Genomic DNA, 25,760 nt, shown 5'->3' with positions numbered 1-25,760 from the left:
TGTAATTACCACTCTGAGCGTTAGCCAGGGCATGGTGGGAGAGCCGCTTTTGCCAGACCCTGTAGATTGTTTCTGGTGGCCACACATGGTCATGAAGACACAAAGGGAAGAATGCCATCCACTAAATCACCATACGGCTTTCCTCGGCACCCTGGGCTTGCCATGGTTTCTGTCCAAGAATTAACTAGCCCTGTGCCTGCTTCAGAGAAAGAAGGAAAGGAACCCCATCCCACCAGAGTTGGTGAATGTATTTTTCTAATTAATTTTTTAAATATTGAAATAATTGTAGATTCACATGCAGTAAGAAATAACAAAGATCCTGTGTACCCGTTCCCCCAATTTACCCAACGGTAAAATCTTACACAAGTATAGTACAATATCACTATTGCTTTCAATACAGTTGAGATACAGGACATTTTCTCACGACAGGATACCTCCTGTTGTCCTTCTATAGAGGTTCCTTCTATAATGCCCGTATCCTCCCCTGCCATTTCCTTAACCCTAGACATCACAAATATGTTCTCCATTTCTGTAACTTTGATGGTTTAAGAGTTTTGAATGGAATCATGAGTATGTAAAGCATGGAACCCTTTTGCATTGGCTTTTCCTATAATTCGCTACAGCTTCATCCAAGTTGTGTGTATCAGGAGTTTTTCCTTTTTGTTGCTAAGTGGTGCTCCATCATACAAAATGCACAGAACAGGTAAACCTGTAGAGACAAAAAGCAAACTGGTGGTTGCCAGCAGCTGGGAGATTGAGAAGTGCCTGTTGATGGAGACAGGGTTTCTACTTGGGGTGATGAAAATGTTCTGGAATTACACAGTGGCGATGGTCACGCAATTGTGTACATGTAGTAAAAACCATTGAGCAGCACACTTTAAATGGGTATGTGAATTCTACCTCGGTAAAGCTGTTATTAACCAAAAAAGCACCCTAACTGTAGTTCATAGTTTGTAGTCTGTAAGTGCTGCAGAGGACGGGCACCAAGGAGTTTTGTTCACTGTTGCGTCCCCCAAGGTGGCCAGGCTTGGCCAAGAAATCTCTCTCAAAATGACTTCCACTTAGAATAGGGTTTCTCGGCCTGGGCACTGGCGACTTTGGATCCGGGTGGTTCCGTGTGGGGCGTTCAGGGCGATGTGGAGGCTGAGCAGCATCCCTGGCCCCCACCCACTCGATGCCAGGAGCCCCCCAGTGTGACAATCGCAGATGTCCCTAGACACCGTCCAGTGTCCCCTGGGGGCAAACCCCTCTGGTCGGGAACCACTAGTTTAGGGTCACCAAATTTTAAGGCCCCACGAAAGGCTGCCCACCAGCGGGTCCCGAAGGACAAGCAGGACTTGGCTGTATCCATAGGGCCACATGTACCCCAGCCAGAGCGGTCAGCGGAACTCCCAAACTCACCCCAGTGGGACACAAAGTATAAGGCACTTCAGGCTCGCGTTCAGGGCGGGTCTTGGGGTGCCAGGCAGGGACCCCCAAAGCCGAAGAAGGGCTGAAAGGAGGGCAGGGCTCCGGGAAGAGGCGGGGCTGGAGGCAGAGTCCCCGGAAGCTGAGCTGCCGGAGGGAAGGCGGGGCCCCGGGAAGGGGCGGGGCTCGAGGCGGAGACAGCCCGCGGACGCAATGGGAAGCGAGGAGGCGCGAGCTTCGCGCGAGGGGGCGGGGCCTGGGGCGCGTGGCAGCGCGCGAGCGGCACGCGGCCTGGGGGCGGGGCCCGGGGACGTCACCGCCGGCGGCTCCTCCCCTCGCGCCTCGGGGCGGCTCGCGCGCACCAGAGACGCGAAGATGGCGGCGCGTGACTGCTCCGGTGTCGCGCGCGGCGCCGGCCCTCCGAACAGGTAACGGGCCCCCGCGCCGCCCGCGCCGCCGGCCCGACCCCGGCCCCGGGGAAGCCGCGCGCCGACCGCAGCCAGGCGGGACACGGGCGGGGAGGCCTGCGCCAGCTGAGATGGCCGCGCAGCCGCGGACCCGCGTCTGTCAGGGGAGAGCGGCGGGCCAGTCGCTGACGTGGGAGGCGGCCCTGGGCCAGTCGGGGCACGGACACCGCGCCGGGCCTGACGTGGGAGGGCAGCGGGCCCTGAGGCCGGCAGAGAAGCCAGGGCGGGGAGGGGACCCGTCCGGGCGTGGCGAGGGGCAGAGCTGGAGGGCAGGAGCGCGGGGACCCCTGGGGACCGGGACGGGGACCGGGACGGAGGCCGGGGAGGGTCCTGAGGGCTGCGGGGGAGGGGGCGGGGGGCGGGAACTGATGCGCGTTGCGGGGGTGGAGCGGGGACCTTGGCGGAGGAGTCGGGAGTGGACGTGGAGACTTGATTTACGAGCGAACAGACCCGGGAGGGCACCTGGCGGGGCAGGGGGCGTGGGGTTTGGGGGTACTGACCCCTGACGGGGGAGGGGTGACCGGAGGGAGGGGCGGAGACATTGGCGAGGGGGTTGAGGCCTGTTTGGGTCAGGTGGAGACTTGGTGGGGGGAAGGGGGGCAGACTTGGGGGAAGTCCTGAGACCCAATAGAAGGGTGGGGACGAGGGGCTTCCCGGGGAGGGGAACAGTAAGGGGGGTGGGTAGAGGATCCCGAGACCTTAAAAAAATCCGTGGAGTAGGTGTTTGCGTATTTACAGTCTGGTAAAGTACAGACACCCACGCATTGGGGGGCTGGGGGGGAGGAGCCAAGAGAGGTGGGGGGCAGGGATAGGCAGCAGCCCAGGGAAGGCGGGATCTGCAGGTAGAAGCGCGTGGGGTGTGCTGTACCCCAAGTGTACAAGTACGCTCCGCACGCCCTTCTCCAAGGCCTTTCCTTGGAGCATCTCTGCCGTCTCGTGCCTCAGCTGACACTCGCGACCCGAGACCCGGGGCTGCCCCTCCCCCACCCCCCCACCCCCTCCCCCAGCCCATCCTTTTCATTGTGTCGGCTTCGGCTTCCGCTCTCAGCCTGCTGAAGCTCCTGGGCCAGTTTCTCCCAGATCCCGAGGAAGCGAGGGTGCGCACCGCCCCCTAGGCCCGCCAGAGACCCGTGTGCGCTGCACTGGGGGCCTTGCTGCAGGGTTCGGTTTCGGCTGGTTGAAAGCAGAGGGGTGGACGGTTAGGGCCGACCCCCCAACCCCGTCGTTGCGACGCTGCTGCGTTCTTTCCTCTGGGATCACACGGAAACAGCGCCGGGCTTGGAGATGAGGGCTGCGGCAATAAGGGTGGGTGTGCTCCCCGTGTCTTCGGCCCTGGGAGCGACTTGTGAGGTGTGGGGTGGCCAGTCGTGGATGTCCTGCCGGCGCGGGGATGCACGCTGTTTCCTGCAGCCGAGTCCCATTTCGTTCCGTCCTTCCTTGCTTCCGTCACCCATGGGCAGGACTCCACTGGCCCCCCCAGGCTGCTGGAGGCGCCCGCTTTTGGAAGGGCATCACCCTCTGCCTGCTGGCCAGCGACTTCTTTCTTTTCTTCCTCGCTCGTTCCTGTTTCTTTCTCCAGTGCGTCCCTGGGTCACGAGTGGGAAGTCCCTTGAATGTTACGTTTTCTGTTGACATTACCTTCCAGAGGAGAAATGGGCTATTTACGTGGTTAAAATTGGTAATTGCCGGCTTCAGCAGATGTTTGTCATTTATTTATTTTTTTTACTTTTTATTAAAAAAAAATTTTTTTTTTAAATTTTTTTTTTTCAACGTTTATTTATTTTTGAGACAGGGAGAGACAGAGCATGAACGGGGGAGGGGCAGAGAGAGAGGGAGACACAGAATCGGAAACAGGCTCCAGGCTCTGAGCCATCAGCCCAGAGCCTGACGCGGGGCTCGAACTCACGGACCGCGAGATCGTGACCTGGCTGAAGTCGGACGCTTAACCGACTGCGCCACCCAGGCGCCCCCCCCAAAATTTTTTTTTTAATGTTTATTTATTTTTGAGACAGAGAGAGACAGAGCATGAACGGGGGAGGGGCAGAGAGAGAGGGAGACACAGAACCGGAAGCAGGCTCCAGGCTCTGAGCGGTCAGCCCAGAGCCCGATGCGGGGCTCGAACTCACGAACCGTGAGATCGTGACCTGGCTGAAGTCGGACGCTCAACCGACTGAGCCACCCAGGCGCCCCTCTGTCATTTATTTTAATTAAAAACTTACACATGTTAGCCGAGCTATTCTGTCTGCATTCTGAGGATTTAGGTGATCGTGTGCTCTCTGTCCCAAAAATAAATAAACGTTGAAAAAAAAATAAAAAAATAAAAAAAATAAATAAATTATTAAAAAAAAAAGTGTAAATTTAACAAACTGAAACATGGGGATCATAATGAAAGAAATTCCAGTCTCACAAAATCTTGAAAAGAGACCACCTGCGTTATCTGAATGACTTTAAGTTAACTACACATTTTCTTTTGGGGCCAATGGCTTTTGTTTAGACCCTTCAGCTGCTTTTAGAGTATGTATTTCTTAGGTAATGTGCCACGGATAAACTAATTAGATATCGGGAGTGCCTACCAACTTTATGGTAGCTTTTGGACGACAGAATTTACAGAGCCCGTTTTACAAATTGCCAAAGTGAAGACCACAGTTTTTAGAGGAGTTTTGAGTAAGTTTTCTTGCCTTTTAAACTTGATAACCATAGCCCCAGCTGGGAATATTCCTCACGTCGTTGTCCGTTCTTAGGGTTGGGATCTGAACTTTTTGAATTGGTGGTCAGTAGGAATTGGACGCACATTCACTTTTGAAGGTATACGAAAAACTTACAGTTACCTGTTGATAATGATGATTTCCATTGATTGGATATTATGTGGTCTTTTAAATCTTCTAAGGTTTTGTTACAGTTAGAGCTGCAGAGACCCACAGTGAAGGATTACTCCCATGTGGAAAATTGAGTTTGGCAGTTTCAGTGCGAGCAGTGCAAGAACTCCAGCTAAGTTCTGCGTGGCTTTAAATCACTTGGCTGGTGGAAACGTCTAGAACTCCGGGCTGTATGCTGGCGGTCCATCCCAGTGGAACGGGACAGGCTGTAACAACACCTCCGTTGTCACATTTCCCTCTTTGTTCAGTGGGTTTGTGAACATCCCACCTGTGCAGTACGCCGGGCTATCTCTGCCTTCCCGTTCTTGTTTTTTTTTTTTCAACGTTTATTTATTTTTTGGGACGGAGAGAGACAGAGCATGAACGGGGGAGGGGCAGAGAGAGAGGGAGACACAGAATCGGAAGCAGGCTCCAGGCTCTGAGCCATCAGCCCAGAGCCCGACGCGGGGCTCGAACTCACGGACCGCGAGATCGTGACCTGGCTGAAGTCGGACGCTTAACCGACTGCGCCACCCAGGCGCCCCCTTCCCGTTCTTGTTAAGTCTAAATAAGACAGCTGCTGGATTTGGGGTAATGCTTGGTTTCTCACCAAGAGAAGCTTGCGATATACATTTTAATCGGCCAGATTCCTTCATCTGGAATGCAGCATTTTTGATGGGTGGGCCCCCATCAAAGCCGGTTAGTGGCAAGTGATGATAAAAATGCTGGTTATCAGCTCTTGAATTCTGTAAGTCCAGGCTTGATAGCTCAGGGGATCCTCACAGAAATCCTTTGAGCTAGTCACTATGGTGGCTGTTTTGTGGATGAGGAGAATGAGGCTCCGGGCACACTGACTGGTGTGGGGTCCCCGTGGTGGTAAGTGGTGGGGTCCAGCTAGGGATGCAGGGTGCCTGGCTCCCAGGCCGTGCCTTTGCCCCACGGTGGGGTGTGCTGAACCCCGGATGTGATTGTGGTGGCAGAACCCAGCCTCGCGGTGAGACCTGCCGGCAGAGACCAGGTTACTGCCATTCTTTACGCTTAGTGGCCTGGATCCTGTCCCCCTCGTTTGGGTCCCCGTCAGATTGCGCTGTGGGGCCAGATTCTTCAGATCTTAAAAAACTACCGTCCCCGGAACGTGGAAGCCAAGGGAGTGTCTGGCCGGGTGCCACCAGGATGGCAACGACACCCCAACCTATTTCTCTCAGAAATTTCTCCCAGAGGCAACACGTGGCTTGGGAAAGGCAGCAGAGCCCACGCCAACTGTGGAGAGCCGCGCAGGCAGCCCCAGTGCCGGCAGACGGAAGGTCGCGCCCGCTCCAGAGCCCCTTGCTCCGTCCGGTGTGGCTGGAGCCAGATTCAGAGCAGTCTCTGTCATGTGCATGTCCGGGCCTGCCTCCGTCGTCTGCCCCTCTGCCCCTCGTGGGTCTCCACACGCTCCAGAGTAAACCTGACCCACCACCTGTCTCCTGGGCTTGGGTCCAAGGGGCACAGGCTGCCAGGGAGAATCTGGTGTCGCTGCCTCAGGGGCCAGTGGGACTCCTGCCACCGTGTCCAGAAGCAGGGTTGCGTTAGACATCGGGGGAGTGGGGCCCGGGGAGGGGAGGGCCTCCAGCTCAGTTTGGAGGAATCCTGACAAAAGTCTTCACTTGAGCAGCACCTTTTCTAGTTACTCCCAGGTGGGCTTGGTGGGCCCTGGAACAGCACGGCAGGTGAACCTTCCTGTCAGATGTGGTTACTGTTGCCTTTTTAAAGGCCCATCTCAGTGAGGCTGAAATACACGGTAGGAACCTGCTGAAAGGGGTACTTGGACATCTGTTGTCGTTCAGAGAGTGCATGCGTGTGCAGGGGAGGGACAGAGAGAGGGAGGGAGAGAGAGAATCCCAAGCAGGCTCCACACTGTCAGCACAGAGCCCGACGAGGGGCTCAGACTCAGGAGCCGTGAGATCGTGACCGGAGCCGAATCAAGAGTCAGATGCTCAGCCGACTGAGCCGCCCAGGCCTCCTCTTTTATGCGTTTTGCGTGTCCTTTCTGTGTCGGTGACGCTGTAAATCTGGAGCGTGCTGTTTACTTGTGGAATATTCCTTAGAATCTTGGTAGGAAGAGGTTTGGCACCACCCAAGGTCCCATGGATGGGTAACTGCTCCCTAGTTCTGTCCCTTCCACCAGGGTGTCTGCCACCAGCGGGGAACTGAAATTCTCCGCCTTCTCTTTTTCTGACGATACTTGTGTTATAATTTTAAGGTTGCTGGATATCTTTTAGCTGGAAACTTCATTTGTAAATATTTTGGGAAATGGGATTTTTGGGGAGGGGGGTAGGTATTTTGCTATGAGCATTTCCCCCCCCAAAGGTAAACTGCGTTTTGTGGCACTCACTATCCATATACTTTTGTAAATTAGCGTGTCCTGGGTCACTTATTTGTTTACTAAGAATCGAGAATTGTTCTGCTTTGATTCTGTAGCATTTTGTATTTTGCAAAGTCCCTTCTGGTGACAGGTTAACTCCTCGATGAGTTTTGCTCTCTGGAAGCAAAATGAGCCATCACATCTAAGAGCCTCACAGGGAATGTTTTTAAGAAGCCAGAGGCTTCTTCTCAATGTAAATGTCATTGAGACGTTGCTTGAATCCAGGGTTGGTAGGTGGATGTCTGTTGTACGTGCTCAGGAGAACGTCAGGTTGGCTGTCTAGTCCTGCCTCCCCCCGTTGACACGAGGTGCATGTGTCAGACCAGTGTAGACGTGGCCCTGCAGGTTCTTCCACAGCAAGAGAAGGCTGGAGCCACAGATGACCCTTCGCCAGTCCCCAAACATTGGCCTTTCATCATTGTGGCTCCCAGCAGTAGAATGGTGTGGCCGTCTGAACCCTGGTTGGCCTTTGTTTCGCTTGTGCTGCTTCTGGGAGGACCCAGCAGAGCATCGTCAGGATGGCGTTCTTGAGCACCTCACTGAAGAGCTAACCACATCGCCACCCTCCATGTGGGGACTATGTTCCTTTGCAGAAGGGACGGAAGAGAATTCCGGGAGCTGCACTGCCAGGCACAGAATCCAGCTCACCCTGGAGGCTGGGGAAGCTCCTGTCACCGGTCCCTGCAGTCCCTGCCTCAGGAACGTTGAGCAGCCCAGTGGCCCTGCCTTGAGGAGCCACGCTGGCCCTGATTTGGAGCTGGAGACTCTTGACCGCAGTTTAAAGAAGTTGGGGGCTGGGGAGTGAAATCCTCTCATCTTCTCACGAGCCCAAGGATTTAGCTTATGAAACCCCTCTCCAGGACGTTGAGATGTTTTCCGGGGGTATCTGGATCTGAAATGGACATTTCACATCGAGAAGGCACATAAGGCTTTCATAATTAAAAAAAAAAAAATCTGCTAAAAAATGAGAATCGTGGGGCACCTGGCAGGCTCATTCAGTAGAGCATGCAACTCTTAATCTCCGGGTCTTGAGTTCAAGCCCCGTGTTGGGTGTGGAAGTTACTTAAATAAACTTTTAAAAAGTTAAGAAGATACAAAATCTTTAAAACAAAATCAGAATTGTTATGGGTATGAACGTATACAACGTGTTACACGTTTTGAATATAAAAACCTCGCGAACCGAGGTGCCAAATGAAATCATCCCTGTTCACGTATGTGTGTACACGTAAAGTAATTGAGTGTGATCTTACCGACAATAAAACAGACTTGGAAATGTCCTTCCTGATGAATGTCTTTCATGACCATATCAGCCAGCGTTGGGTGTCGGAGTTCCTGACGCACCGTCTAACTCTGAATGTTATCCAACCCCGCGAGAAGTCACAGATGCACGTGGAGAACTGCACCCAGGTCAGGGTGCCGGAGCCCAGTTGTCTCTCCGTGGCACTACAGGATGGGTGATCTTTGACGTTGAGAGTTCCAGCTGCTTGGCCCTCGGATTTAATCTCAGTCGGGCTTAGTTTTTGCCACTTGGAGGAGTGGTAGGAGGGGGGCGACAAATAGGTAAAGACCTTATGTTCTGGGAGGATTTAAAAGGAGGGTACTGAGCGAAGGTTCTCAGCACTGTGACTGCAGGAAAATCTTTTATTCCACTTGATTTTTTCCCTCAGATTCTGCATGTTTCTGGTTGTGTGTGTGTGTGTGTTCCCACTGAGTATGACCCATTGAAAGTGGCGTGTAACAGATCACTCTTACAACAGCCTCAGAACGACCCTCGTTACCTGCCGTAGGTTCCTCAGATCACCCTTCTGAATCTGAAGCGAGGTCCGCGCTCCAGGTCCCGTGTGTCATTTACGGTTGGCCTTTCAGGAGCAAGCAAGAGCGCGTCCCACAGGAGAGAGCCCTGGCTCGGGGAACCTGGCCGCCTCAGACAAATGCGTTACATCTCCAGCCCTCGGTGTCCCCTTCCGTTAGGTGACTGGGCAAAATGGTATCAACGCGTCTGGCCGGCCTTGCGTTCTAAAATCTCACCTGGATGATCTCCTCAAAAAAATCCCGACTCTCCAAAACAAACATTTAGACCCAAAAACCACGAGGAGATATGACCCAGACGAGGATGCCAGCCGGGACTTACTGCTTCTCCTGTGCCGGCAGGTGCCCAGCGCTTCGCCCCCCAGCTTCCAGCCTCTGCTCTTTTCCCTCCTGGGCAGATGGCACCAACCAGGCCCTTGTTATGGCGTCCTCGTGGTGGGGACAGTGGCCCTCAGCCATGTAGTGCAGTGACACGCCCTCCCTTCGAACGACAGGTGACGTCCAGCTGAAGCGGCACAGAGTTTATTGTCCTGGCTTAAGGGGAGGCTCCAGCAAGAGCAGATTTGTGGCTTCTTATCCCTGTTCCTCAACCACCACTCCCAATCCTTGGTCTCCACCGGGGGTTGAAAAGTGGCAGCCTGCCTACCATGTTTGTTCTCACGCCTGCTTTCTTCCACCCGAGCGGTGGACCCGTTGCTTGCTTTCTTTGAATTGGTTGCTAGCGTTCATTCTTTTTATTTTTTATTTTTTTGGTTTATTTATTTGTTGACAGAGAGTGAGCGAGCATGAGCGGGGAAGGGGCAAAAGACAATCCCAAACAGCGCGGAACCCAGTGTGGGGCTCAAACTCACAAACTGGGAGATCATGACCTGAGCCAAAATCAAGAGTCAGCCATTTAACTGACTGAGCCAGCCAGGTGCCCTGGTTGTATTTAAAAATTGGGAGACTTTGGGGCACCTGACTGGCTCAGTCAGAGAAACATGTGACTTTTGATCTGGTCATGAGCTTGAGCCCCACATTGCGTGTAGAGATTTCTTAAATAAATAAAAACTTAAAAAAAATAGAAATAAATAAAAATTGGGAGACTTTGCAAAAATCCTGATTTCTAGTCTTGTTAAAATCCGATCTGGCAACCCCAGAATGCATTTTATGCCCCTGACTGTGCCAGGTGCTATAGCACATGAGCTCCTATTTAATTGTCCCGCCATCTCAAGAGGTGCGCGTTCCCATTTTACACGCTGGTAAACCAAGGGTAGGAGAGAGTAAGTGACTTGCTCCAGGCCCCAGGGAGCAGAGCCGGGACCGGAAGTCGGGTGGTCTGGCTCTGGTGCCATGCCCATCCCCCTGGGCTGTGGCTCTCCTCCTAGTTCCTAATCTTGAAACCTCTCTGACTCCAACCCAGTCCTCATGCAGAAGCCTCAGCCTCTCTTCTCTGCCATCTTGCTTGAAGGGAATGTCTCATTTGTGCTTGTAGGATTTTAGTCTATGGAGGTGCCTGAGTGAGGACGCAGAGAGGTCCATGCCATGGCAAAAAGAACTTGGTACGGTTCACAAGACGGGCCCACAAACGTATGGCCAACTCATCTTTGACAAAGCAGGAAAGAAGATCCCATGGAAGGAAGACCGTCTCTTCAGCAAGCGGTGCTGGGAAAACTGGACAGCGACACGCAGAAGAATGAACCTGGACCGCTTTCTCACACCAGACACAAAAATAAACTCAACACGGATGAAAGACCTAAGCGTAGGACAGGAAGCCATCAAAATCCTCAGGGAGGAAGCAGGCAAAAATCTCTTTGACTTTGGCCGCAGCAGCTTCTTACTCAACACGTCTCCGGAGGCAAGGGAAACCAAGGCAAAAATGAACTACTATTATAAAAAGCTTCTGCACAGCGAAGGAAACAATCGGCGAAACTAAAAGGCAACTGACGGAATGGGAGAAGATATTTGCAAACGACACGTCAGATAAAGGGTTGGTATCCAAAATCTGTAAAGAAGTTATCAAACTCAACACCCAAAGCACAAATAGTCCAGTGAAGAAAGGGGCAAAAGACATGAATAGACGCTTCTCCAAAGAAGACATCCAGATGGCCAACCGACACCTGAAAAAATGCTCAACATCACTCCTCATCAGGGAAACACAAATCAAAACCACCATGAGATACCCCCTCACACCTGTCAGAATGGCTAACAGTAACAACTCAGGCAACAACAGATGTTGGTGAGGATGAGGAGAAAGAGGAACCCTTTTGCATTGTTGGTGGGAATGCAAGCTGGTGCAGCCACTCTGGAAAACAGTATGGAGGTTCCTCAAAAAACTGAAAATAGAACTACCCTATGACCCAGCAATTGCACTACTAGGCATTTATCCACGGGATACAGGTGGGCTGTTTCAAAGGGGCACATGCACCCTAGTGTTTATAGCAGCACTATCGACAAGAGCCAAAGTCTGGAAAGAGCCCAAATGGCCATCGATGGATGAATAGATAAAGAAGATGTGGTCTATATATATATATATATATATATATATATATATATATATATATACAATGGAGTGTTACTCAGCAATCAAAAGAATGAAATCTTGCCATTTGCAACTATGTGGATGGAACTGGAGGGTATTATGCTAAGTGAAATTAGAGAAAGACAGAATTCACATGACTTCACTCATATGAGGACTTTAAGAGACAAAACAGATGAACATAAGGGAAGGGAAACAAAAATAATATAAAAACAGGGAAGGGGACAAAACATAAGAGACTCTTAAATATGAAAAACAAACAGGAGGGGCTATGGGGGGGGGGTTAAATGGATAAGGGACATTAAGGGATTTACTCCTGAAATCATTGTTGTACTATATGCTAACTAACTTGGATGTAAATTAAAAAAATAACAAATTAAAAAAAATACACACACACACATGCTAGAAAAAAGAGAAAGAAAAAAAACAATTCCCGAGACAGGGGGCATGCCACATCACACAGGCCCACGTAAAATTTGCCACTTCACCCCGACGACTGCTTTTTGGTGCACCCGTCCCAGCAGGGACTCTTAACTGGGGCCTGTGAAGCCCAGGGGATCGCAGGCACAATGCCATTTCCAAGGAACCACAGGGGAGGAAGTCCCAGCTTCGCCGGATTCTTAAAAGGAGCCAGAAAAAAAGCTGTTAGAACTTGGGAGAGGATGAGATGACCAAGGGCCTTCCATGAAGGGGAGCCTGAGGAGTGTGGGGTGCTCTTCCTTTGGACCCGTGGCAAGGGTCTGGGTGGGAGAGGCAAGTCTCTGCTGCCCCGTTGGCTGCTTTTCTGCCCAAGTGCTAGGCCAGTCGCCAGTCCCCAAGCTGTGGTGTCCTCACCCGTTTTTGCGGGTCTGAATTTCCCAGCAGCGCTTTTGACATCGGGGTGGTCACTCTGGGGTGGGCACTGTGGGGTGTGGAGCAGCCTCCCTGGCATCTCACTTCGTGCCAAGAGCACCCCCGGTCGTGACAACCTCAGGTGTCCCCAGCATCACTCCACCTTCCCTAGGGGTGGCATCACCCCAGGGGAGGGCCCTTCCTCTGGATTTCGGCTTCCCTACGGGCCGGGCCTGTGGAGGTTCTTTCCCGTGAGCTGTGTTCCTGCTCACTGGTCTCCTAAGTGTGGCAGATTGGCTGCCAAAATGTCCCTGTCCTTCATTCCTTCTCACGTCCTCACTTGTCCGCCATGACCTGGCAGCTCGTCCCATCTAGAAATGACGTTGGGCTCCCTGGCCCTTGAACCTGGGCTTCCTTGTGCCTTGTCTTGTTAACAGACAGCAGTGGGAGTGATACAGCCGTAGTTGACCCCTCCCCCCCAAATTCCGAACTGAAACCTACTTCCCAGGGTGATGGTATTAGGAGGTGGGGCCTCTGGGGAGGGGTTAGATCATGAGGGTGCAGCCACCATGAATGAGATGAGTGCCCTCGCCCCGCCCTCCATGTGAGGACACAGTAAGAAGATAGCAGTGTGTGGTGTGACCCAGCACACCGTCCCTCACCAGACATGGAATCTGCCAGCACCTCGGTCTTGGACTTTGGCCTCTAGAACCTTTGCCCAGGTCCCTGCCACCTCGGGAACGCTGCCGCGTGAAGGACCCAAGGCTGGCCCTGGAGGTGGAGGAGCCCCGGTGTCCATCCGATAGCCAGCCGCCCTCTAGAAGTAGCCTGCCTGCTTGCCGCTGACCTCAGATGCAAGGCGGCCCAGCCTACGCAGTCACAAGTGAAATAAGCGATTGCTGTTTTAAAAAAAATTTTTTTTTGAACGTTTATTTTTGAAAGAGAGAGAGAGATAGAGCACAAGCGGGGGGAGAGGCAGACAGCGAGGCAGAGACCCAGGATCTGCAGCAGGCTCCAGGCCCTGAGCTGTCCGCACAGAGCCCGATGCTGGGCTCGAACTCAAAAGGTACGAGATCGTGACGCGAGCTGAAGTCATACGCTTCTCCGACTGAGCCACCCCGGTGCCCCAAGCAATTGCTGTTTTAAGGCAGGAAGCGGCAAACCTTTTGAGTAAATGGCCAGAGAGTAAATACTTCCAGCTTTCCGTGTATCTGAGTTCAGGCTGCTGTAACAAAGTACCATGGAGGGGGAGGGGTGGTGCCTGTAAGCAGTGGGAACACATCCCCCGCTTGTGGAGGCTGGGCGTCTGAGGCCAGGGAGCCAGCGGGGCTGGGCTCTGCGGATGCAAGGCCCTTGCACGGAGGAGGTGGGGACGGGGAAGCGGTCTCCCTTGTGACTCCAGGGCACTCACGAGGGCTCCAACCTCATGACGCCATCTAATCTTAATCCTCCAAAGGCCCTGCCTCTCACGCTGTCGCACGGAGGGGTGGGGTTTCCACATCCAAATTCTGGGACGCAAAGAGTCAGTCCCCGTTCCAGGCTGCACTGTGTCCGTGGCAGCTGCTGGTCTCTAGCCACTGCAGGACGGGACACGAACAAGTGGGTGCGGCCGTGTGCCATTGGAACTTCAGGTTTTGACTCAAATGTGAATTTCACATGATTGTCACGTGTCATGAAACGCCACTCTTTTCACTTTCTCCAACCATTTATTTTATTTTATTTTATTTTTTCAACGTTTATTTATTTTTGGGACAGAGAGAGACAGAGCATGAACGGGGGAGGGGCAGAAAGAGAGGGAGACACAGAATTGGAAACAGGCTCCAGGCTCTGAGCCATCAGCCCAGAGCCCGACGCGGGGCTCGAACTCCCGGACCGCGAGATCGTGACCTGGCTGAAGTCGGACGCTTAACCGACTGCGCCACCCAGGCGCCCCTCCAACCATTTAAAAACGGGAAAACCACTCTGCTGTGGGCCACACAGAAGCAGGCAGTGGGCAGATGTGGCTGTCCCTTGTCAAACCTTGCTTAAAACCCTCTCCTTTCTCCCTATAGCTTTCCACCTGGGCTCTGCCGGGTCTCTCCTGAGAGTGGGTGTGAGATGCATGTGCCCTCCCTGAGTCCGACGGGGCACCCCACGCTCCCACTTCTTTGTGGGGCTCGCTTAGCTACATAGAAGCAAGGTGGCACTCCATCCTCTCAGACCATGAACACCAACAGGTGTCCTCATGGTGTCGTGGGTTGTTCAGGATAAGGCGGGCCTAGTGTTCCCTTTCTGGGTCACAGCCAGCACTTTGGTCTTTGTCACCAAACATTTACTACCCTTGACTGCTCTGCACAGCCCCACTTTAAGTGTTTGTAGAGCCCCGAAGGAGGAAGGGTGGGTGTGCCAGCCACCCGGCCATCAGTGGGAACCCCCCCCACCGCCCCCCCGACCCCGGCCTCTCCCAAGGCCAGAAGAGGCCTTGCAGGGAAGGGTGACTGGGATTTGGGTGGGTGGGGCTTGGATGCAGCCCACCAGGCCGAGAGAAGGGCCAGGTGTGGACAACGAAATGGGAGAGGCGCACAGGGGCTGACAGGAAAACTGTCCTGTGTCCTGAGGGACAGAGGATGTGTGGGGTGACAGGAGGCTGGACGGTGAGCTCGGGGCTCTCAGATGTGAGGCAGAATCTGGGTTTTATGCAGTAAGCAATTAGGAGTCACCAAGAGAAGCTCATCACGAGATTTGTCCTGTTTTAGGATGCTCAGGTGGTGCTGTAGGCTGAACTGTGCCCCCCCCCCCGCCCCCACCCAACTCATATGAAGCCCAGCCCCCCATGCGAGCGTATTCGGAGGTAGGGCCTCTAACGAAGTCATTACAGTTAAGCAAGGACACGGGTGGGTCTAGGGCAGCCATGCTGGCCCCATTCTGTAGGCTGGGCTTGGGGGCGGGTGGTGTGGGACCCGGGCTGGACAGGAAGCCATCACAAGAAGACACATGGAGAAGGTCCGTGGAACATACCTTGCAGCATTGCTTTAGCACAGAGACGTTGGAAATAACGTTTGGTGGTTTAAAGAGATGCCCGTGAACTCTCTGATGCTCCTCCCGTCAAAAGTCAGGGCCTGACCCTCTGCCCCGGAGCGTGGGTTAGATGCGGTGATTCACTTCTCACCAGCGGAGTGTGGCAAGAGTTTGGCCGTGTGATCGACTTCTGAGGCTGGGCCATGACAAGTCCAGTTTCGGCCTGGGCGCCCCCCACCCCTGGCGTCTCGGTTTTCTCTCTGGGGGAAGCCAGTAGCCACGTTGTAAGAGCACAGTGCTGGGAAGGCCCGTACTGGAGGATCCAAGGCCTCTCGCAAACAGCCAGCACCGAACTGCCAACCGCGTGAGGGAACGTCCCAGACGCACAGCCCGCTGCCCCGGTCAAGCCTTCAGTGATGCCGTCCCGGCCAGCGTCGAGTTGGCAACCTCCTAAGGTCGGTGAGCTGGAGCCCAGCCACGCCAGTCCCGAATTCCTGGCCCACAGACACCGTGAAGACAGATATTACTGTTTGAAACCACATCACCGGGGATAATTTTTGACTCAGCGATACGTAACTAACACGTAATAGAAATATCTACCAACGGGAAGATAGGCAGGTGAGCTGTGACGTATTCAGACAAGTAGGTAATCAGCCTTGAAGTTTGGGAGGCCCCGGGAGGAGAGCGTGAACGGAAGCCTGCACGCCAGATGTCTCGATATTGCAATGTTACAAACCAAGCTGGCAAAAAGTTACATACGGTATGTTTATCCTACCTACCTTGACAAACATACCTTTCTAGCAACAACAACAAAGAGGCTAAGGGTTTTGTGGCTGGCAGAACACCAGAGATGACTGAGTTTATTTCTTCTTGTGCGTGCCAGCGTGCTGTTGATGGGCTAGTGCTGCCTGGATGTCTTAAATAAGATGAAGACATACTAATTCAGAAATGATTCTATATTCTGTGAAATTTCTCTTAGGTGCCTGAGTTTCAGCATGAATGATGTTTGCAGTAATCAAGATTTTCATGTCCTTTCAAGTTTTGTTACAGAAATGCCCTGAAGCAGCTGTCATGGAGGGGCTGACTTGTGTCCCCCTAAAATTCATCTCTTGAAGTCCTAAACCCCAAGATCCCACTCAGATGTGACTGTATTTGGAGATGAGGGTCCTTAAAGGGGTGATTCGGTCAAAATGCGGTCGCAAACGTGGGCCCTGATCCGGTCTGACTGCTGTCCTTGTAAGAGGAGGTGAGGACACAGACACCCACGGAGGGACGACCGTGTGAGGACGGGGGAAAAGACGGTGTCTGCACGCTCGGGAGAGATACCTCGGAGGGAACCCAACCTGCCAGCTCCTTCGCCTTGGACCTCCACCCCGTAAAATTGTGGGACAATGAATATCTGGTGTTTGAGCCACTGTGTCGGTGGCCCTCCGTAACGGCAGCCGTGGCAAAGGAACACGGCCCCTTTCCCGTCAGGCTTCTGCCTCTGGACTGCAGAGCACGTGACGTGGTGGCGTTCAGAGCCTGAGTCCCCGCAGGGACGGATCCTCAGAGGGAGGCATTCTTACCCACACGGGTGCCCGGGGGCGTGAGGCCTTCATTTCTGCTGGAACCCCAATGGAGAAAGGCTGAGGTAAGGATCTAACCAGGAGATGTGGGTAAAGCCCAAGGATACAAAACAGGTGTATTTTCACCAGAGATGCTGACTGAGTGTAAAACGTGGAGAAAGCAACGTAATTTTTCATGTGTTTCTAAAAAGTTTCTTAAAATATTAAAATTTTTTATTAACGTTAGGAAAACATGTGGGTCGAGATGGGGAATGACTGCTAGTGCTCATGACTTTGCTTTTTCTTACTGTTGTAGCGAGATAAATACAGCATAAAACTCACCATCTCTGAGTGCACAGCTCAGAGGCGTCAGGCACACACACACTGTCGTGCAGCCACCCCCACCACCCGGCTCCAGAACTTTCCGTCTCCCCAAACCGGGACTCTGTTCCCACGAAGCGCTGACTCTCCCTGCCCCCTGCTGCCCCCCACCCCAGGGGCTCCCGCCGTCTACCGTCTGTCTCTGTGGACAGGACTCCTCTAGGAACTTCCTGTGAGTGGGGTCATGCAGGACGTGTCCTTCTGTGTCTGGCTTCTGTCACTGTGCACAGTGTCCTCACGGTCTGTCCACATGGTGGCAGGTGGCAGGACGTCCTTCCTTGTGGAGACTGGATCATATTCTGTTGTGTGCGTGTGTGTAGGCCATATTTTCCTTTCGTGTCATAGAGCAAGAGGTGGGGAGAACGGTCTCCCCAGGGCCTGAACCGGGTTAGTCAACAAAAGCAGGTGGGGACAGAGATGCCTGTGTGCTTAGTAAAGGTGTGTGCGTTTGTGATGTGTGGGACCTTCTTTTTTTAAACATTTTTTTAGCGTCTATTTATTTTTGAGAAAGAGTGCAAGCAGGGGAGGGGTGGAGAGAGTGAGACAGAGAATCCCAAACAGGCTCCGTGCTATCAGCACAGAGCCCGACGGGGGGCTCGAACCCACGAGCCGCAAGATCATGATCTGAGCTAAAATCGAACACTCAACTGACTGAGCCCCCCAGGCGCCCCTAGGTGGGGCCTTCTAATGCAGCATTGCCCCATCAGAGTTTCCGTGATGAAGGAGATGTTCTGTATCTGTGCCTTCCACCATGGTAGCCACTAGCCACGTGTGGCTCTCAAAACCCAAATTAATTAAAATTAAACTACATTTGGGGCGCCTGGGTGGCTCAGTCGGTTAAGCGTCCGACTTCGGCTCAGGTCATGATCTCACCATTCCCGGGTTCGAGCCCCGCGTCGGGCTCTGTGCCGACAGCTCGGAGCCTGGAGCCTGCTTCGGATTCTGTGTCTCCTTCTCTCTCTGCCCCTCCCCCGTTCACACTCTGTGTGTCTCTCTCTGTCTCTCAAAAATAAGCAAACATTAAGAAAATTAAAAAAAATTAAACTGCATTGGAATTCCATTCCTCCGTCACCTGAGCCGTGTTGTAAGTGTGTCGGGGCCACATGTGGCCAATGCTGGTGTGTTGGACAGTGGCAGCTCTAAGATGTGGGGCCAGGTCAGGGGCCGTCTAGCCCAAGTAGAAGGGCAGTAGGGGACCTAACAGTTGCGAATGAAGGAAGCACAGGTGTTTGTCTCCATCCGGGTTCCTTCCAGACGGCCTGGGGGGGGGGAGGTTGGGGGGGGTTGGGGGGGAGGCAGGTTGCAGGGTCAGATGAGTAACGAGGACGTAGCTTTACGCACAGCATAACATTGAAAAGCGACAGTGCTGTATGAAGACTCAATTCGAATGTGGCAAAAGCACAAAGATCATGGCCAGTCCCGGCAGGGAGGGGAGGGGATCCCATGGAGGGGATCGAGTTCTCGCTGTTGAAAGAAACTTGGAAACAAATGTGGCAAAATAGCAACGCTTGTTACACCTCAGCGGTGCCCCGTGTTCTTTGTTTGAAACGTTTTGTGATAAAGAAGTCTCGGCACTGAGGGGTTTCAGAGAGCCGGTCAAGCATCCACTTGATCCGCTTTTGGACCAAGAAAGTCTGTAGAACGGTAGGCTGAGAAGCAAAAATCTCACAAGTGGCTGACTTGAAGCGAAATGTTCCTCCTAATGGGTAGGGTGCTACTGCTTTCCCGGGAGAGACGAAAACAAGCGGTGACTTGAAGGGTTGGCTTCCAGCTGGGTTTTACTTTTGCTGTAGAGCTGCGGATTTCGAGTTGTTTGGACAGTGGCGTTGCACTTGGGAGTGGCCCGCGGGGCACCGGAGGGTCCAGGACGCTGCCTCCAATCGAATCTAGAAGCGTGCTGTAGGTGGGAGCCGCAGGGGCCGCCCCCACCTGCCTGTTTCCCACACACGTGCCCCGGGGGGCGCCCGTAAGCTCACGCTCCGCGTCTGTATTTACTGAGCACCTGCTATGTGTCCGATGCTGTTGCTGTGCTGGGAGAGACCTTGGGACATGCTGCTGTTCCTGCGGGGGAGGGACAGAGACGATCGGGTGGCACTGGGAAGAAAACCCCAGCAGGGGGAGGGGACAGAGTACTGCCACTGTCCTAGACTGACTCGGGGAGGGCTTGTTGGGAGGAGGTGACATCTGACAGGAGGGGATGCGGGGGGGGGGGCGCTGTGAGAGGACCCCTCTGGCTGCCAGGATGCCAGTGAGGAGAGGGCGGGTGCCTGGTGGGGGTGACACACCAGGTTCCGCTGGCCCCCAGCTCCCGCGAGGAACCTTTGCAGTTTACTCTGAGTGGTTGACGCTCAGCATTCTGCTCGGCCTGGAGGGCGCTCCGTGTGTCGCCCCAGCTGGGCAGCAAGCCACTTAGAGGGACAGGAGCCGTCACTGCGTGCCTGGCTTTGGTCCAGAATGTGTGCGAAGTACCAGGGGCTCGAGCAGTGCTGGCCGCGGTGCCTTTGTCCTTGGGACCCCCTTGCGTCATCCCCGGCTGGCTTTGCGGCCACTTCCTTCTGTGATCCGTACTGGTGTTGGCTAAAACCTCTGATGCTGCCCCTCTCAGACAAACGGACTGTTACCTTTGAGGACGATATTTAGCAGATGGGGCACTTGGGTCACAGAGCTCTGGGTCTGGATCAAGCACTTGACCTGTGTCACTGGTCCTCAGAGGTTCCTCATTCAGAAACGGGACAGGTGGCCACAGTGGCGCCTTGTCAATGGCAGCAAGGGGACAGTGAGGTGGTGTGGACGAAGGCCTCGGTCCTGTGCTTCCTGCAGAGCAAGCTGGCAGTGAAACTCATTCTCGTCACTAAGAGTTTTTAGGTTCCTGTTAACCGGTTTTCTGTATCTCAGTAATTGGGGGATCCATCGGCTCCTTGGTGACAAAATACCATTCAAGTGTAGCTTTGTCAGAAGAACGTCGATGTCCAGATAAAGCTTGCTGCCCGCACAGATGAGCCGAGAAGTCAACCAGTGGGCCCAGGCCCTGACTTTGTCACTTACGGTGCCTCGGTTGTCCTCACCTGTAAAATGGGGGCAAGGAGGGTCCCCAACGCACAGAGGTGCTAATGACATTGTGTTAATTCGTGAAAAGTGCTTGAAACCAAGCCTGCTCTCTTAGCAAGGTCTTCACAAAGGCTAGTCGGCAGAGAAAGTACACAGTCACTGTCGGCATCCCGAGCAACCGGCGTTCAGGGTCCGACGGAACTTACGAGCTTCCACGAAGGCGTTCCCAGAACTCCGTGATGCAGCCGGCTCCTGTGCTTATCTGTGGTTCCAGCGCCCAGCCTCCGATGGCTTTTCCCCTCCCCGCCACCGGAGCCAGCCTCGCCCCGGGACCTGCTGTGACCCGGACGCTTCCTGCGGCCGCCCAGCCCCCCGGGCCTGTCAGCGTGGCGGGGTGTGGCGGGTACCAGCCCTGCACCAGCTGGCCCCCGGAGCCTGCCCCAGCGCCCAGCGCCACTCCCTCCTACCAGGTACCAGCCCGGCCTCTCTCTCACTGGCACCTCACCTTTGAAGCCGCGGGTAGCGTTGAGTGGGAGCGTGCAGCGGGTGGCCCGCGCTAGCAGACGGACGGGCGCACAGACGTCCCTTCCCCGTGCTCCCATCCCTGCCTGTGACCGGGAGCAGGGGACGAGCGTGAGCTCATCTGGCACTCCTGGTGCTGCTGCTGCCATCTTCTCTGGGCCTGGAGATCCCGCCGCTCGGAACTTCCAGCACGTCCGTGCCGGACGTGCTCCAAAGCCCCAGGCCTCTGCCGCCCACCGCTCGTCCCCTCTAACATCAGCAAACGGACGGCACCACGGGCCGCCCCGCTGGCAGAGCTCGCTCTGTTCGGCTCCGCCCTCTCCCTCTGTCCCTTGCCTTTGCTTCCCCAAGGCCTCTGGGGCTTCTCCCCGCAGCCCGTCCCCCGAGCTCCTGCCTGTCCCCAGGGCCCACTCCTGACCCCTGCTTTCACGCTCACCTGCCTGTGGTCCCATTCCACGTGACGACCTGAAGGCTCCTTTGCACGTCACCCAGACCCTCCCCGAGTCCCTGGCCCCAGCTGTCACCCCAGCCCCTAGTCCCCTGCTCTGACCGCCTCCGTCTTCTGCAAGCCCACCAGCTGGCTCCACGTGGGGGCCTCTGTGTCCTGACCCTGCGGGGAACCCTGTCCCCACGTCCTCACGTACCACCCCTCCCTGCGCTGCTCCCGTGCGAGCTGTCTCAGGCTGGGCATTGCCCACAGCGCTTCTGCCCTCACACGTCAACATTTCCACGAGAGCAGCCACGTCCAGCTCGCTGGTCGCTGCGTCCCCAGCTCCTGAACCGGCCTGTCAGAGTCGGAGCTCAGGACCTGTGAACGTGAGCCGCGTGTGGGGCCGGCGAGGGCACGCCTTGCCCCTGCCCTGAGGGGCCCTCTCCCTGCTCCGTGTCTCTCCGGGGTAACCCCCTCGCAGGACGGTTACAGCCGCGAACCAGCGACGGATGCCGGCAGCTACGAGAACAAACAGGATCCCCTGCCCGCTGCCAGCCAGCCTCGGCTCCCGGCCTCGGCCATGCCGTGCCAGCCAGGTGGGCCTCTGTAAGGGGCCGCCGGCTTCACTGTGGGAGCAGCCGCCGCGGAGCCGCATCTTAAACTTGCCCAATTCGTAGGAGGTCCAGGGGTCGTGTGGCTGTCAGGGCTGCCTTCTCAAATGTGCGCCGAAGTCTCAACTAGGGCCGGGCCCGTGTAGGAGAGAGAGGGAGAGAAGGAAAGAGAGGCAGAGAGACGGAACTGGAAGGAGACCTGGAAGGAGGGGGGTTCTGCTGAGGACTTGGACTTGAGGGGTGGGAGAGGCCGGGGCCCTGGCCTCCAGCTGCAGCTGAGACTTCCAGGAAGTTCGAGGCCAGTAGCACCTGGAACCATGCTGGTTCTAGGCAGCGGGAGAGGCCCGTTGCCACGGCTACGGGGGCTGGGATTCCCGCTGCTGGGAGGGGGGAGGTTGGGGGCAGAGGGGTGGCTTTGCAGAGAGGTTTTGTTTGCCCTCAGGGACTAAAGGAACGCATGTCTGGCCCGGCGGTGGGTACGGCCAAGCGCAGCCCCTGCAGCAGGCGGCCACCGCTAACGCAGGACAGCCAGTCAGCACCCTGGCCCTGAGCTGCATGGAGAACGACACCTGCCTGCCGGCCGCCAGCACTCTGCCCGCGGCCTCCGTCTCCACCCTGCCTTCCTACACCCCGACCTCCTACAGCCCCACGTCTGCCCTGGACGCAGGTAGGGCGCATTTCCGTGTGCGCACAGGCCCTTCCTGAAGAGGTGCCACAGCCAACCCGGCGCCCCGTCTGGGTTTTCTCTCTGCTTCCTAGGACCGAGCCACCCGAGCTGTGACCTGGACGAGCGCTCGGCAACCGGTCTTCACGGCCCCTCACCGCCGCCCCCCCGGCCGCCCCCCCCACTCCCAGAGCCCACGGGCTCCCTGTGGGGCGGCCCCGGGAACAGCCCCAGGGCCGGTTCTGCCGGCAGCCTGGCCGGAAAGCCCCCGAAGCCCAAGGGTGGCCCCAGGCAGCCCCTGCTTCACTACTGTGACGTCTGCAAGATCAGCTGCGCCGGCCCCCAGGTCAGCTGCCCTCCACCCCCCGCCGAGCAGGCCCTGGGGACCTTCCTGGGGACCGTCCTGCCGCCTTGGGTAACCACACGTCAGGGGTGTCCTGTTCCGGAACTGGCGGTGACACGGGCGCATCAGAACTGCCTTTCCGGCGCGCTTGTGGAGGACACGAGGGCAGGCGCAGCGCTGACCGCTGGCGGCGGGAGCACGGGCAGAGGCAGGCAGCACCCCCTCCTGCGAGCAGCCATGGGTGCAGGAGGGGCAGTTCCGAGAGGCCGGGGGGGGCGTGCACCTTCGTCACAGGGCTGCTCAAGCAAAGCTGCACCTATAGCAGGGCGCCTGGTGGACGAGAGCAAGGGTGTGTGTGCTCTGTGCGCCTGTGCGTGTGTGTTGTGTGTGCTGTTGTCTAAGAGGGACGCCCCCCGGCCCTGCTCACAGATAACCCAGCTGGCGCTCTGGAAAGGTCATCAGATGCTAGGGCTCCATCTTGACAGAGGGCAATGCGCTAATTTTGTCGTCTTTTTATTTATTTATTTTTAAGTTTATTTTGAGAGAGCATGTGTGCACGCGTGCAGGAACAAGAGAGAGGGAGAGAGAGAGAGAGTTCATGAGAGACTAGCGGAGAGAATCCCAAGCAGGCTCCACACTGTCAGCACGGAGCCCGACGTGGGGCTCGAACTCCAGAACCGTGAGATCGTGACCTGAGCCGAAATCAAGAGTCGGACGCTGAACCGACCGGGCCCCCCCGGGCGCCCCCATGGCACTCTCTTTGTGCTTGTCCTCACTTGCACGTGTGCGTGCATTTTGTTCAGTGTGACCTTGTCACCTGGGCCGGCTCCCGCCTCCGCAGCCACGTCGGGATCCTGAGTTGGCCCTTCCCCGCCCCCGCCCGCCACTCCATCACCTTGTGCGCGGAGCTCCGTCAGCTGGCCTCCCGCGGCCCGGGCAGTACTGGTGCCTGTCCTCTGGGCGTCCGTCTCCGTAGCCTCTCTCCCCTGGGGCGGCTCAGGTGACCGTGCAGCCAGGGGCACAGGGACCTCTCCCAGCACTCCTCCCTGCTTTGTCTCCCTGTCTCTCTTCACACACGACGCACGCGTTTACGGCGAGGAGTCCGGTAGCCGCACGGCCACTGCAAACGCGTCCTGTTGCTTTGAGCTCGGAGCTCTGCAGCGTGTTCTGCCGGCCGTTCTATCCTTCCACTGCAGCATCACCGCCTCCCCGTGTCAGGGGAAGGCCAGGGGCTCAGGGGGGGCCGGGCACCCAGGAACTCGCACTTGCCGTGGCGATGGAGCTAGAGGTCAGACCCGGGTTGTAGGCAGCCACGGGGCTTAACTAGGGTCGTGCGTGGGGATCGCAGGCCGGAGCTGCCACACGTGCTGCAGCTCCGTGGGCTCTGTCCTTCTAGACTCTTCTCTGCCCCAAGGCTTTCACCGCGCGCGTGTGTGCACACGTGCATGTGCACCTGCTGTTGCTTGGGTAAATGCTCACAGGTTTCCTGTGTTCCGGAGAGTGTCCCCTCCTGCTCCTGTCCCCGCTTCCCACCTGCCCCCGAACCAGCCCGTGTGGGTTTCCCCGAGATCTCTTCCCTGCAGGGCATGCTGACCCTTGGCATGGTCAGAGCGCGTTGGTTTAGCGGGCCCACTCGGCGGGTGTTCGCTGCGGCCGGCCTTGTCCTCAGGATTCCCAGGGAGGAGTCCGGTCACTTGCCAGACGCTGCCAGATCCTTTGGGCTCAGGCCTGTGAGTCCTGGCAGCCTCCCTCGTGTGGACCCCTCGTAGCCGCGCTCCAACGAGGAAACGTGCCCTTGCTGTTGGCGGTCGTGTGTGTCCTTGAGTGGTTTCCGAGGTCAGATGCTGACCAGCCAGAGTTTTCCTTCGGAGAAGCCTCTGAAACCACGTGTGTGTTTCTTCAAGGACACTTGCTTATTGATCTTCAGATAAGAGAGAGAAAAAGAAACCTTACGTTTTTCAGCCTGAGCTTCTGAGCCTGTTGACGGGGTTTAATAAAGTGGCTTGGTGGCCGGTGGACGGGGAGGGGGCCACCGGCCCCCGCCTCCCCCGCGAGTGAACCGCACACGCGCCCCTCAGGCCGCTCTCCCTCTCCGCCTGCAGACCTACGTCGAGCACCTGGAAGGGCAGAAGCACAGGAAGAAACAGGCGGCTCAGAAGATGGGCTCCCGGCCTGACGGCAGCCCAAGCAGGGCGCAGACACAGCTGCGCTGTGGCCTGTGCGCCGTGTCCTGCACTGGGGCAGACGCCTACGCCGCTCACATCCGGGGGGCCAAGCACCAGAAGGTAGGAATCCTCCCAGGCGACAGCCCGGTGGCACCACGGCCGAGGGGTTGGAGGGGGCGTCCGCCAAAGGCCAGGAGCTTATAGCTCCCTGCTATTAAAGTCACCCCGCCTGTGGGACGACAGCGTGGAGCGGTGCCCGGGCCTCGTACCCGGACCCCAGAGGGAAGCTTCTGGGCTGTAGGTGTGTTTACGTGTTTACGGAAATAAGCATTTGTGTGTTGAGGGGATCAACCACGTGTTCCATTTGAAGTTCTGCGTTTTAAAGATAAATGGGTCAAATTAAACTAGTATGATGAAAACACTAAGTTTAAAAAGAGTTTTTTTTCATGTTTATTTTGGAGAGAGAGATAGAGTGCGAGTGGGGGTGTGGGGGCAGAGAGGGACGGAGACACAGAATCCCAAGCAGGCTCCAGGCTCCGAGCTGTCAGCCCGACAGAGCCCGACGCGGGGCTCGCACTCACGAGCTGTGAGATCATGACCTGAGCTGAAGGTGGACGCTTAGCTGACTGAGCCCCAGAGGTGCCCCTGAAACGCTAAGTTTTAATGTCAATTTTAATAGCAATGTTTTAAGTGATATGAAATTATTTAACATCAGTGCTTTTAATGTGTATTCCCATTTTATTTATTTTATGGTTTTTTGT

General features: G+C 55.6%; 1 protein-coding gene across 8 annotated transcripts in view; it reads left to right on the top strand.

The window, feature by feature from the left end:
- The first annotated feature begins 1,707 nt into the window (after nucleotides 1-1,707).
- The window catches only part of ZFR2 (zinc finger RNA binding protein 2), a 42,993-nt gene continuing 18,940 nt past the window's right edge, over nucleotides 1,708-25,760 (top strand). For 7 of the 8 annotated variants that reach the window (XM_045491485.1, XM_045491484.1, XM_045491488.1 and 4 more), the window contains exons 1-6: nucleotides 1,708-1,835; nucleotides 20,539-20,734; nucleotides 21,698-21,812; nucleotides 22,270-22,494; nucleotides 22,587-22,837; nucleotides 24,937-25,119. In XM_045491485.1, the coding sequence (XP_045347441.1) occupies nucleotides 1,783-1,835; nucleotides 20,539-20,734; nucleotides 21,698-21,812; nucleotides 22,270-22,494; nucleotides 22,587-22,837; nucleotides 24,937-25,119 (1,023 nt within the window). In that variant the 5' untranslated portion in view covers nucleotides 1,708-1,782. Of the gene's footprint in view, nucleotides 1,836-19,926; nucleotides 20,735-21,697; nucleotides 21,813-22,269; nucleotides 22,495-22,586; nucleotides 22,838-24,936; nucleotides 25,120-25,760 lie in introns of all 8 variants that reach the window. The other variant, XM_045491486.1, reaches the window with a different exon arrangement.

This window comes from Leopardus geoffroyi, chromosome A2, assembly GCF_018350155.1.
Source record: "Leopardus geoffroyi isolate Oge1 chromosome A2, O.geoffroyi_Oge1_pat1.0, whole genome shotgun sequence".
Lineage (NCBI taxonomy): Eukaryota > Metazoa > Chordata > Mammalia > Carnivora > Felidae > Leopardus > Leopardus geoffroyi.
Note: the sequence above shows the minus strand (reverse complement) of the source record. Positions and strands in the feature narration are given on the sequence as shown.